Consider the following 13370-nt stretch of genomic DNA (forward strand, 5'->3'; position numbering starts at 1 on the left):
TAAGAACTTAACCCAAACGTCTAGCAACTGGGGTGGCGTGTTCTCTACAGAGGAGTTTGCCCAACCACCAAGCTTGCCAGACATAGACTTCGCCCATAGACGCAATCACAGACTTACATATCTAGTCGCAATTAATACCTTACTCACTCAGAATTTACTCTTCATACCATAGTTCGATAAACAGTAACCAACACTAGGACTTCGCTGGGTGGGATGTTACAATTTTTGTGTCATGACACACCAATACGTCTAGCTGGCCATCATAATTGCAATTAGGCCCATGTGTCACTTAACAACTGTCAATGTGTCGTGACACACCATCTACAACTACCACAATTTGATTCAAGTGCATCTATTTCTTCTTCATCTTCGATCATTCCTACAAGATAAACACTAAATAAGTCTATAGATCGAGAGATATTATAAATGTTTCATAATTTAACAAAAAAAAACTAACTAAAAACATTGAAAATAAGAAAAAAAATGTCTAAAAACTAGACACTATTGGAAACTAAACTAAAAAGGCTAAACACATAAATTTACCTAAGAATAATGTCAAATTAAGTCTAAAAAGATGCTTAAAATTATGTGTTCTTAGAGGGTGATCAATAATCAAATAAAAATAAAAATAAAAATAAATTTCACTTTTCTTTTTTCTTTTTGAGATTTTGAACTCAAACAAAATCTAAAGTTTTCGAGATCTTTTTCTAATTAAGTGCTTTTTTATTTATTTGCAATTTGCTATCAATACCAAAGGATATAGACTGAAATTGTATATTTTATGACAATAAAAAATTATTATTATAATTTACAAGTTATAAATTAAAACAAATAAATATTTATTGGTTATAGATATTAATTTTATTAAGTTATTTAAAAAAAATACTTATTTTATGTTAGGATCACTTGGATTAATTGTAATCGTATTGTCCAAATCATTCCGTGTTTAGATTAACTGTGTATTGGATAAGTCAATTCAAGCCGCTGATTTTTTTATAGTGAAATCAAATTTAAATTAATTGGGTCAAAATTGGTAGTTACAGAACCTGAAGTAGGTTTGCAAATCTTGACCCCCCAGTCTGTCGTGGGTGAAAAAACAGAGAAAGGTAGCGTGTGACGTGAATCTTTTTCCATATCTAGTACTGGTAGTATATGAACATATTTAACAACGAAAAATAAAGCACATAAAATCATTTTCTTTTATGGATCTTCCTACTTATAACATTCTAAAACATACCATTATGGCAACTGGGAATCCAAAGATGGAATTTTACACCCCAACCCCATTGCCCAAGTGATTTAATGATATGTTTTGTGAACATGGCTTGACTACATTAACCTAACCAAAATAATGGGCTTAAATGACATTTAAGTTAAATACATGGCACCACTTGAGCCTTGGCTTGCCCATCTATCAGATTCAAGACTAGCAGCTGTTATGAAGGATAGCAGAAGTGATGAGCAAATTCAATGCACCATGGTGAGGCAGACCTCATAGATGGCTGGCTGGCTATTGACACCATGAGAATGCGGATTGTACACTATTACTCACTCCATGGACCATCGAAAAGCCACCTGATTTTACTACGGCCAGGCCTGCATTCTTTCACACCATTTTCAACCCCACAAAATACATGTATTCTATTGGAATTAGCTTTTACTAGAACGATGGTAGCTCTAAACTATTGTTCTGAAATAAAAGCTCCGGCAATTTAACGTTACATTTTAGAGTCAAAAAGCCCCAGAGCTGGAGATAAAACTTTAGTTACTTCGCGAGAGCTGGCTGAGCCAACTGCTGCAATTGATGAACAACATGAGACATTCTAGGCCGCATAGAAGGTACATTTTGCGTGCAAGCATACACAAGGTCCACCACCTTCTGAATATCACCAGCTTCTGGAATATCAGATGTTGATGAAGATATTAGAGGATCCAGGAGCTCAGGATAGTGATGTGCCTGCACTAAGGGTGTTGCCCATTCAAATATGCTCTGCCAACCCACTGAATCAACTTGCTGAGCAGGCCTACGCCCACTTACTATTTCAAGCAGCAACACTCCAAAGCTATATACATCACTCTTTGTTGTGAGCTCATTCCTATATACGAACTCAGGGGCAAGATATCCATAGGTTCCACCAGCCATCACAGTCCTCTCATGCATTACCTCCCAAGGAACAATCTTTGAAAGACCAACCCCCATCAGATGCGCTCCAAACTCTTCATCAAGTAGTACATTGCTTGCGCGTATATCCCTGTGCACAACATGTGGCTTCACCTTGTCATGCAGGAATCTGTTCTAAGAGATTAACTTGTTAGATACTCATTACCAGGAAAAAGAAGAGATAAAGACTTGCAGAAAGTATGAAGATCATAATCTCATTAAAAGATCTTAATCCAGCTAGTAGAATCTGCAAAAACTTGAAAACTGATATGTAATTCTGGTTGTGATAGAAGTTTGCTAATTCAAAGCATGGTGCTGTAGTTATGAGGTAGAAAATGCAAAACTAATGTGGGAAATTCTTTCAGTCATGACAGGGAGATATTCTAAAACGAATGCTTGCAACAGCTTAAATTGACTAGACAAGTAATATAAGGATGAAAAGAACTTACCAGTATAAACTATAAATGCTTTTAATTGAAGTAATGAATAAGACTAATTAATAAGTAAAAAAACAAAAATCTTTTAGCAAGTATTAAAAATTGTCTCTAAGCAGAAGCAGCAACAGGGATATCACAAGTATCAATTACAGTTGCACTTAACGTAGAAAGAGGATCTAGTGTTTATACTCACGCAATTCCCTGGGCAAGAGTTGTAGCAATTTTGATCCTCATGGTCCAATCCAAGCTCCTACCACCCCTTGGAATGTGGTATAGCCATCTATCCAATGGTCCGTTTGTGATAAACTCATATACGATGTAACGGTCACCATGATCATAGCAGCATCCTTTCACAGCAACTAAATTAGGGTGATGAAGCTTAGCAACCCTACCAATTTCAGAGTAGAACTCCTTTTTCCTCTGAAAACTAGATCTTTTTAACCTCTTAACCGCTACCTTTGATCCATCAGGCAGGAGGCCACTGTATGTGCTACCTGTTTTAGCATCCCCATGAAGTCGATTTCCTTCACTGAAATTTTTTGTGATTGACCTCAACTCATCACTGGTGAATATTTTCCATGAGGGGGGAACTAATGCAGAAGTGGCAGGATTAGATAGTTTTCTTGATCTTCTACGCCGTTTACTCCGCTTATAAGCAAGCAGCCAAACAACAACAGCAAATGTTGTAAAGAGAACCAATCCACTAACAACTGCTAGGATAATGAGATATTCCTTATGGCAGTGCATGTAGTAACATTTGTCCTCTGCAAGTGGAAAAATTTAACTCAACAATGTCAAAATAATGTTGGTCAAATTCTGTTATTAGCCCCTATACTATGCGTAAGTTATAAATTTAATCTGGTTAATTTTAGTCCTAGTACTTCTTGAATTTTAAAATTTCAGTCCTGACTCAAATGATAGTAGTTAAAACCGTTTGATTAAATTCTACTATTAATCATTAACTATCCCTAAAGTTGTTGCTTTAATCCATAATCTTCAATTTGAACATTCTTAATCCTTGAACTTCTTGAATTTTGAAATTTCAATCTTGGAGTAATATGTAAAAAATAACAAGCTGACATGCCATTACACTCTAATAATATATTTACCATATAAGATTTTGGAAATAGCATAAATTAATTGATGAATTTGACAGCTACCGCCTGGTCAGGACTAAAAGTTCAAAATTCAGAAAGCAAAGAGACTAAAAATAACCAATTTAAAGCACAATAACTAAATCCATAATTAATTCATAGTACAAGGACTAATAGCAGAACTTAACAAAAAAATGTGAAACATACAATAGAAAGGAAAGATCAATATATAATCTAATAGTGGTGACAAAAATGCTATAGAGCAACCACTCGAAAAAATTAAAATAACCGTTTTCTTACCAATATCAACCATGCACAGAAAAGCATGAGATGCATTGCATCTCTTGCTCAAAAGAGGTTCAGATCCATTCTTCACCAATGTACATAAATCAACTGAATTGTTGACAAAGCATGACGATTTGGGGCAAATGGATTGGGCAGATGATCTAAGAACTGATTCATTCCAGACCGATGTATTATCAGACCACTTCCAACCAGAACTGATAGTCGAATTGCTAACTCTTCCTCCAACCCAGCAACCATTGACACTTTGGCCACACAGATGTTGTGCAAAGTTTAGTTCTTCAAATGATGTTAGGGCAGCTAAGTGTCCATGATATTGTTTACAATGGATCTCGGATTCATCCCATGATTCCAAACTTTCATTGTACCCAAAGCACTTAGTTTTATTTGGAGCAAGAACCCATCCCGAAGGGCATTCTGCTATTTGACCCAACAAAATGAAACAACTTAATCTTCAAAAAATTATCAATATTTACCACAACAATAAACAAATTTAACAAATCCAGCACCTTCATTACCCTTATACTTGGAAGAATTGTTAGAAGGTGCAGTCCATCCATTAGAGGCCTGAGATACCAAAATGATGACAAAAAGAGAAACATTCAGATTCTGAATGCAAGTTATAAATTCTACAACTTGCATATAACTTTTAGATTGTACAATCTTACAGTGTCAGAAGCCACAAGCGGGACTGCAAAAGAAGCAACTAAGACAATAAATTGCAGGGGGGCAACCTTTACTCCCATCACAACTCTATCTTTAATCCTAGAAACGGGCAAAATAAAAAAGAAAAAAGAAAACTATCAAAGTGATTCTCTAGCGAAATTATAAAAATATATATTTTTTAAAAACATTAACCACGTCGTGAGTTCAATGGATTGCTCTTCTCTTTTCTTTAAAAAAGAAACTAAAATATTGGTTATTGAAAAGTAGAAACGACGGCAAAGAAATGAAGATACTTTTTAAAATGCTAAGCAATAAGGCAGGGAATAAAAGTAAGATGATATACAAAGAACAACATATACTAACCTCCAAAACCAAAGAGCCAAAAGCTAATCATCAGAATTCCGCTAAGAAACCCTAATGCTCCCTGTGGGTTTAAACTGAGAAACTAAAACAGTACAACAAAATTTTTGGGATCTTCCGGATATAGTAAATGAAAATATAAAAGCGCCTGATATTCAGAAAATGCAATTATCTATTCATTTCCACAGGGTTTCACAGCAATAAAACTGAGACACACACGGAGAGAAAGAGAGAGGGGATTGAATGAATGATTGAAAAAAGCAAGGAGTAGATGGGAATGTTCAATAAGAGTAGGAAAGTAGAAAATTAAAAGGCAAAATAGAAAAATAAATGCTAACTGGGCTTGTGCTTTTTAACAATCCATCTACCAAAGAAGTAGAGAGTAGTATGCTTTTGCAAAGACCGGACTGGCTGTGGCAGAGGTGAAGTGGGTTGTTGCAACTTGCAAGCTTTTAGACTTTTCCACCTTTATCACTTAGTACTACGACTCTACGACAACTACTATCATATGTAGAATATACATATATTTAAGCTCGCAAAATCTAAGTTAACCCAAAAGCCAATCCCAAATATATAAATTCGAATTTGATTTTGTTTTGGGGTTCAATTAAACCCAAAATGTTATCGCATATAAAACCTAGCATCATTCCTAATCATCGTAGGGAAAAGATTGTAATAAATAGAGATGCCTTGTCATCCTGAATTCATTATCAATTATTTAATATCATTTTAATATTTTTTTATGTCATTGACATATTATTTTAGTAATTTTTTTAACACGAACCTTAAACATTAAACTTTGGACCATGGATCCTTGATTTTAGATTTTGGACCCCAGATCTTTAACTTTAGACCTTGGACCCTGGACCCTAAACCATGGACCCTAAACCCAGACCTTGGACCTTAAACCCTTAAGTCTAGGGTTCAAGATTCAGGATTCAGGGTCTGGGGTCCAAGGTCTAGAGTTTAGGGTCCAATGTTCAAGTTGAAAAAATTAACAAAATGATGTGTCAATGACATGGAAAAAGATGTTGAAATAGCATTAAATAATTGGTAAGAGATATTGGATGATGAGGCATCTCTGTTTCATACAATTCTTTCCCAATCATCATATAATACTCTTCACTTGTCTTGACTCCCAATACGGATTGGAAGATGTCACTAAAGCATATATAAATTAATAATCTTGAAAATATTTAAGATTTTAAGCTTTGAAACAATATAAATAAAATTGTAAAAATAAGGTAAAACCAACTTGAATTTTTTAAATAATCTCAATTCATTTAGAAATCTTTCGTGAGTGTTTGGAGGTGCTCGAAGCAAAAAACGCGCTTCAGATGTGTAACGACCCAAAAGTCAATGAAGTCGGAAACGGTATTAATATTTGCGAGGATATTACAGTATTATATTAAAGTTTGTTCTAATAATTTTAATTATTGGAAACTTAGACAAGATACAAGTGTATCAGTGCTAAAGTTGATGGTTTTGGAAATTGAGGTATCGGGACCTCGTTTCCCTAAACTGGACTCGTAAATATTTAATAAAAATATTTGTAGAGTTATATTAGAAGTGAATTAAATATTTGATTATGTAATTTTGAAGAAAGAGTATTTAATTAAAATAAATGGACTAAATCAAATAAGTGATAAAAGTAAGAATTAATACTAAATTATAAGGTGAATCTATATTGAAGGACTTATTAAATAAATAGACTATTGTTTTTATAGATTTTGATAGTGGAAAAGTATGAGTATCATCATGTATAAGATGATAGTTATATTATATTTATTATTTTATTAATAAAACAAAGGAAAATGTTAATAAAAGGATATTAAATAAAATAAAGAAAAGAAGGTTAGTGGGGGAGAGGGGTGTTTTTCTTCTTTCTTGTTGCTACTGAAAACCATGGAAAGCTTTGGAAAAAGCTTTGCTATTTTGTTACTAACTTTGAATGCATGTAAGTGTTTTTAGTCTTCATTTTTGATAATTTTTGTATTTTTGGAACCATTGATGTTAGGCCCAACTAATAAAGGGATTATATTGCTAAATTATAATAAATTTAGGGATTGATTTTTGAGGTATTTCGTTGTGCTGGAAAAATGGACTATTTTTTTTTGGAATACTTTAGCTACTTTATGTAGTAATTGTTGTTTGTAATAATCCCTAGTGACTTAGATATTTTAAATCTAAAATAACATGGTTTGGAGGGACTATTTGAGAGTTGTATATGTACGATTAGCTGGGAATTTGGTTAAGGAGGTGGATAAAAATAGTCTTTGTGTAATGATTTTGCTAGCATTTATCTTTAAGGAGTTGGGTGTTACAAAATTAAAATAGCATGATTAAAACTATAAATTTTGGTGATTAAGGGACTGCCTGGGTGATGTGTAGATTCGGTTAGCAGGTATTTAATTCAAGAAAAAAATTACTAAGAAGGGTTAATTGCTGGTGTTTAAATATTCTCGGTGGTTGGATTAATTAATTAAACTAAATTATTATTTTATATCAAGAAAATAGTAGACTGGGTATCAACCGTGGAAAAGAACAGATCGCCGAGTAGTCATCTCCGAATCTTAGCTTTGTCGTATTTTGGTAAGTTCGTAGTCTTTGAACTCGAACTCTATATATTTCATTTAAAAACTTAATTATTACTTTGATATTTTAATTATACTTACATATATGCAAATGAATAAATTATGAGATGAGAAATTGTGTATTATATATATATATGAAATGTGACATTATGAAATGAATCAATAAGTAATGAGATTTAAATCGATAGTATGGGAATGTTATATATGGAGATGTAACGTCGAATGATGAGATTGAAGTTGAATAATGTTGGTTAATGTATGGAGTTAAATAAAATCTCGTGTTTACATGCTAGGTAAGTTCGTAGTCTTAAAACTCGAACGTCATTTACTTAAGTTAATTGTTAATTATTATTTAAGTATGTTTTTATTTGTGTTTGGTTAAACTCTATTGAATGGATATTAAAATAATCATAAATAGATAGAATGTGACATTATGGAATAAATTAATGAATGATTAATAGATAATTGAAGTGAATATGATATTGAGTTGATTAATAGATAATGAAGTGAATGTGATATTGAGTTATGAAACGTGATATTGAGATTATGAAATATGATTTTATGGACTTGCGAATGAGTAATTGATATTGTCGGTTCATTCGACTAGTGCTGGGCACAATCATCGTTGGTTCATCCAACTAGAGCTTGGCTCACTATTTATATCGTCGGTTTATTCGACTAGCGTTGGGCGCAAATATCGTTGGTTTATCCAACTAGATCTGGGCTCACTATTTATATCGTCAGTTTATCTGAATAGCGCTGGGCGCAAATATCGTTGGTTTATCCAACTAGAGCTGGGATAACTGATTTCGGTATATCCAACTAGTGCTAGGCGCAACTTCCGTCAATTTATTTGACTAGTGCTGGGCACACATTTGTCGGTTTATATGACTAGCGCTGGGCGCAAACTCTTTTGCGGATTACCCACTAGGCACCGGGTGTCATGTACCAAATGGACTATACAACAAGGTGTTATGAATCATCTAAGAAGGATGGTTATAGGTATTACTAAAGATGATTATATTTACTTATGTATATAAATTTATTCATTTAAAGATATGATATATTCTTGAGTTAGATTATTAAAGTTGCGAAATAAATTCAAATTCTTTATATACATTGGTGTTTATTCAAATAAGTGAAGTTGCTTAATGTGGATTGGTTTGTGCCATAACATAAGTAAATTGTTGATTGATCTATGCAAAGCTATTCATATAGCAAGTGATGTGAATTGAGGTATATGTTCAAACCAACTAAAGGTGAATACTTGTGCAAATTGAGTATAGTATGAAATCAAGTAATGAAAGGCATGAAATTGAAATTGTGATATCTTGTAATTGTATGTTTAGATAGTAGTATAATGATATAATTCAATTTGAGCATTCATGTACCATATCATGTCTTAAAATGTTTGGATTATAGAAATATCACTGAGTTTTACTCAGCGTGCGATTTTCTTTTCCGTGCGCAGGTTAGGTACTCTCTTTTGATCGCTGACTCAGCATCCAACAACAACAATCCCGATCTCAAGTGTGGTGATGTTTAATTTTGTAATGGCATGTACCTAGGAATGTCTTTGGTTGTTAGTTGTTTTCTGAATGTGATGTAAATTGAGTTATAAGTATATGTTTATGTTTGAAGCTAAATTTTAGTATGCATTTTGACCAAAGGCTTGATATGTGTATGAAAATTAAAGCTTGGTGTCTTAAGTAGCTTTATGTTATGCTAAATTGAATGATTTTGGCACATTTTAGATCCACACGGCCAGACACACGGGCGTGTGACTAGGCTGTGTGAGACATATGGCTAGCACACGGGCGTGCGAGGCCATTTCATGAGCTTGTAGCATGGCCGTGTGACCCAAGTCAGTGAGTCACACGGGCACAGACATGAGCTGGGGCACAGCCATGTATCCCTACTTCGAATGCCCATATGGCCTTAGACACGGGCGTGTAATTTACATGGCCTAGCCACACGGTCGTGTGAACCTTGTAGTAAAAAAATTTGCAAATTCTTCTTTAACTTTTCAAATGATTTCTATTAGTCCCAAAGCGTTTTTAAGGGAACTTTAAAGCTCAATTTAGGGACAATTTGAAAATTATGATTGAATTAGAATATGCTTATGATTACTTATGAATTGGTTGTTAAATGCTTTGATTGGTTGGTAATAGTCCATAACCCTACTTCGGTGACAAATACAGGTTTGGGGTGTTACAACTCAAAACACACAAAATAATTTAGTGGCACTACCCAAGGAATTAGGTATCAATACATAGCCCCCATGTTCTAATACTTGGGGCTATGTATCGGTATCTAGTAAGGTATCAATACTTATTTCCCTTTCTTGTAGCTTTTCAGCTACTGCTTGTTGAGATTAGTGCCCTTAGGTTTTTCATCATATGTAATTTGTAACTTTTTTGAACAAATTGGTTTAATAAAATTCCAACTTTCACATTAATATCATTTGTATTTGTCCTCAATATTTTTGCATGCAAAGCAAAATGAACAAGCAAATATTGGCTCATTGATTGCCTATTGTTTAACTAATATATATCAGTAATTAATCTAATGGTCCATAGCCTGATTAGAATCAAGCAAATTGGTTAAAAGATTATTATGTTGTCTGTCAAGTCCATTTAGGGAGGTACCTTGTCTTGGGTATTAGAGCAGATAACTTCCAAAAGATAGAGACATAGATGTGATTGTCTTGATAGAAAATAAATCAAACAAGACCCAAGTAGAATAAATCCTAGATTTGTTTATGCATTTATTCACTTGTGATGTTCATAGATGTAACACCCCAAAATAAGGCCTAATAGTTTTAAGGGTATTTTAGAAATTTTAGCCTTAGAGTGCTCGAAATTTAGTAGCATGGTAAACCGGAATTATATTCAACTATGGCATCTTAGCAGTTAAATCAATTTTTTGAATATGTGCTTTAGTAACCCTTAATTTTAGAAAAAGAACTTATTTGTAACAAAGTCAAAACTATGAGCATTTATGTTGCAATTTCACCAATTTTTTAAAATTGAACCTAATAAACCCCCACTCCCAACATATTTCATGATAGCTTCTTCTCTTCTCTCTAAGGTTGTGGTCCCTTGTTTTTCCCTCACCATTCCAATTGATTTTTGATTCCCAAACCATAATACTTTGATTTCCTATCATTCTCAAGCATTAAGCCTTCCTAAAACTCCAAGAAAAACATTCGAATCCATAGATTTCACTATATTCTTCAAACGTGGGTTTTCCAGATTTGTGTCAAAACTCGTTTAATCTTCCATCAAAGGTAATATTTTGAATTCTTATGAGTTTTTCATGATATCTAGTCCTTAAAATTGAAGTATTAGCCATTGAATCGCAAGTTTTTAATAAAAGTCAAAAATTGAGACATTAATGGTGGATTTCATGATTTTGAGTAAAAACATGGTTTCGAAGTGTTTTCAACTCATTTTGTCATGATTAGAAGGTTTCTAAACTTACTTTAAAGTTTCGCTAATAATTTATTACTTTTTAATGAATTTTGTGAAAATTGTTAAAAATATGTCAAAAAATTTTGATACCATGAATTAGGTAGTTTTTAGTGGTTTAAAGGTTGAGGATTAGGCGTAGATGACTAATTAGATTAAAGGAATTGATTTTAGGTGAAACGGTTAAGCATAGACCGAGTTATGAGCATTCTAAGTTTGTTATGTTAAAGGTTTTGGTTACATGAGAACTTAGAATAGATTGGTGTTTTAGTTGGTTTAAGTGAGTCCTTGGCTACTATCTGGTTGTGAATATTGTATGGTTCTTATGTGTAAAGCCTCAGATTCATTGGAGCCTTCTACAAGTTAAAGGAAGAGCTAGTTTGAGCTTTCGACTTTTTAGCGAAAGTATAGGGTGAGTGTTTGGAATCGCCACTCGTAGACACGAGTCATGTGTTATTTGGGAATTTAGTAGTAGTAGCCTAAACTCCTACTCTAAATTTCGAGTGAAATTTTTCTTGTATCTATATTTATTTTGTGGTTTATGTACTTATATGATTATGAAATTGTACATAGTGATGAAAAGCTCAAATATGTGACATGTGGATATGGTAACTGTTGTGCAAAGTGCAAATGTATACATGAAATATATATGTTACATGAAAGTGATAGTGTTTTGCAAAAGTTGCTAACATGCAGTGATAGTGCACGGATAATCAATAAGTGTTATGTGTTTGATTTTAGATATTTTTGCCCTGTGATTTTGAAACCATTAGATATAGTTGGCATGCCATAGGATTGTGAGTACTCACCTATATGTATAGTGATTTTGGGTGTTGAGGCTCTAGGGCATGTTGGAGGGATAAGGGAATGTAAGCTAAGCTCCATTCAATAGGACATGTGAGGGGAAATAAGGAGAGTGCTAGCTACATGCTTCACTTATGGGACATGTTTGACTCTATGAGTCTATGAGATGTCTTGGAGATTCGCGTATCCGATGAGTGATGATAGAGCTCACTTTATGTTTCATACCTTAAATGCCAATTTATCGTTATATGTGACTTGTGTGAAATGTGATAAATGCTTGATTAAATATGTGCATTACATGATATATGTTTGCATGAGTAAGTATGTTGTATAGATGAGCCAGTAGATAATGCGTGGATAGGTACTCTACGACACTAGACATAGGACTATTGTAATTGTACTTATAAATGGTTGTCTTGAGGATGCATGAATTTGCGATGTGGTTATTCTAATTATTCATTGAGCTTGTTAAGCTCATACACTCCCTTCTTTACCCATTGCAGATTAGTTGTGTACTGGTTTGAGCGATGTGGTTTTCCGAGAGGTGATCTAAGCCAGTTTTGTGTTATTCCGTAGGTGTTCTTTATTTATTTGCGTTTTGGGAAAAAGGCAATATGGTAGACTTGTTTATAGCCATGTTAACTTCTAGACATTTTGCTGGTTTTTGGTTCAGTTTATAAGGATTGCATGTTATTGTTATGCTTGGGTTCATGAACATGAGGATGGATTACCGTTACTTGCTCAAACACGATTCTGTGATATTGAACTGTTAATTAGGATATTGAACTATAGTGGAATGGATTAACTGCATATGTATACTATATTTTTGAGGTGTGGAGGGTATCGATAATAGGGTTTTCAAAATCGATACCTCTATGCTTGAAACATGCAGGAAGTCAGAATAGATATTTGGTATCGATACCTTTACTTAAGTATTGAGACTCGAGGTTAAAATATCGATATTTCATGATAGGTATTGATAATTTTTGAGACTTTGGGTTTTTAATCGAAAAATAAAATGCAAGTTTGGTATTGTTTTTTCAGGTGGTATAGATACCACTTAGAGAAAATATCGATACCCTAGTGTCAGTATCGATACCTACGAACATGTTTTGGCAATTTTACTAAATGGACCTTATGCATGTTTTAAAATGTTTATAACTCTAATTATTGTAATATTTGCATGAAACAATGATAACTATCAAGTTTGAGTGACTTAAAACCTTCATGAATAATAAAATGATGGACATTTTGTTTAGAATGAACTTTCTACTTGATGTATGTGATATGAGACAGTAGTGTGACATCCCCTATTTGGGCTTGGCGACCAGGTCGGGTATAGGGTGTTATAATAGTGTGGCTTACCTCAATCGTGAGTGATGAACTTTTTGCATATGACTCGTATACTTTGATATATTGAAAACTTGAGGTCAACTGGTAATTGAACACCCAATACCCATCTTGACATTTGATACGAATGA

The 13370-nt window shown here is 33.6% G+C and overlaps 1 protein-coding gene across 3 annotated transcripts; it reads right to left on the bottom strand.

Annotated features, from left to right (window-relative positions):
• Positions 1-1176: 1176 nt before the first annotated feature.
• LOC107940927 (C-type lectin receptor-like tyrosine-protein kinase At1g52310) lies at positions 1177-5512 on the bottom strand. 3 transcript variants are annotated; one of them, XM_016874394.2, is made up of 6 exons: positions 5025-5512; positions 4664-4760; positions 4514-4562; positions 3993-4412; positions 2792-3362; positions 1177-2291 (listed from the first exon to the last, which is right to left on the bottom strand). In XM_016874394.2, exons 2-6 carry the CDS (start codon positions 4739-4741, stop codon positions 1766-1768), a joined length of 1644 nt encoding a protein of 547 aa, XP_016729883.1. In that variant the 5' UTR covers positions 4742-4760; positions 5025-5512; the 3' UTR covers positions 1177-1765. The 3 variants fall into 3 exon arrangements, with proteins under 3 accessions (XP_016729883.1, XP_016729882.1, XP_016729881.1); XM_016874393.2 differs by having other exon boundaries at positions 3993-4415; positions 5025-5509; XM_016874392.2 differs by having other exon boundaries at positions 4505-4562; positions 5025-5506.
• Between the last annotated feature and the right edge of the window lie 7858 nt (positions 5513-13370).

The sequence above is a fragment of the Gossypium hirsutum genome, chromosome D01 (assembly GCF_007990345.1).
Source record: "Gossypium hirsutum isolate 1008001.06 chromosome D01, Gossypium_hirsutum_v2.1, whole genome shotgun sequence".
Taxonomy (NCBI): domain Eukaryota; kingdom Viridiplantae; phylum Streptophyta; class Magnoliopsida; order Malvales; family Malvaceae; genus Gossypium; species Gossypium hirsutum.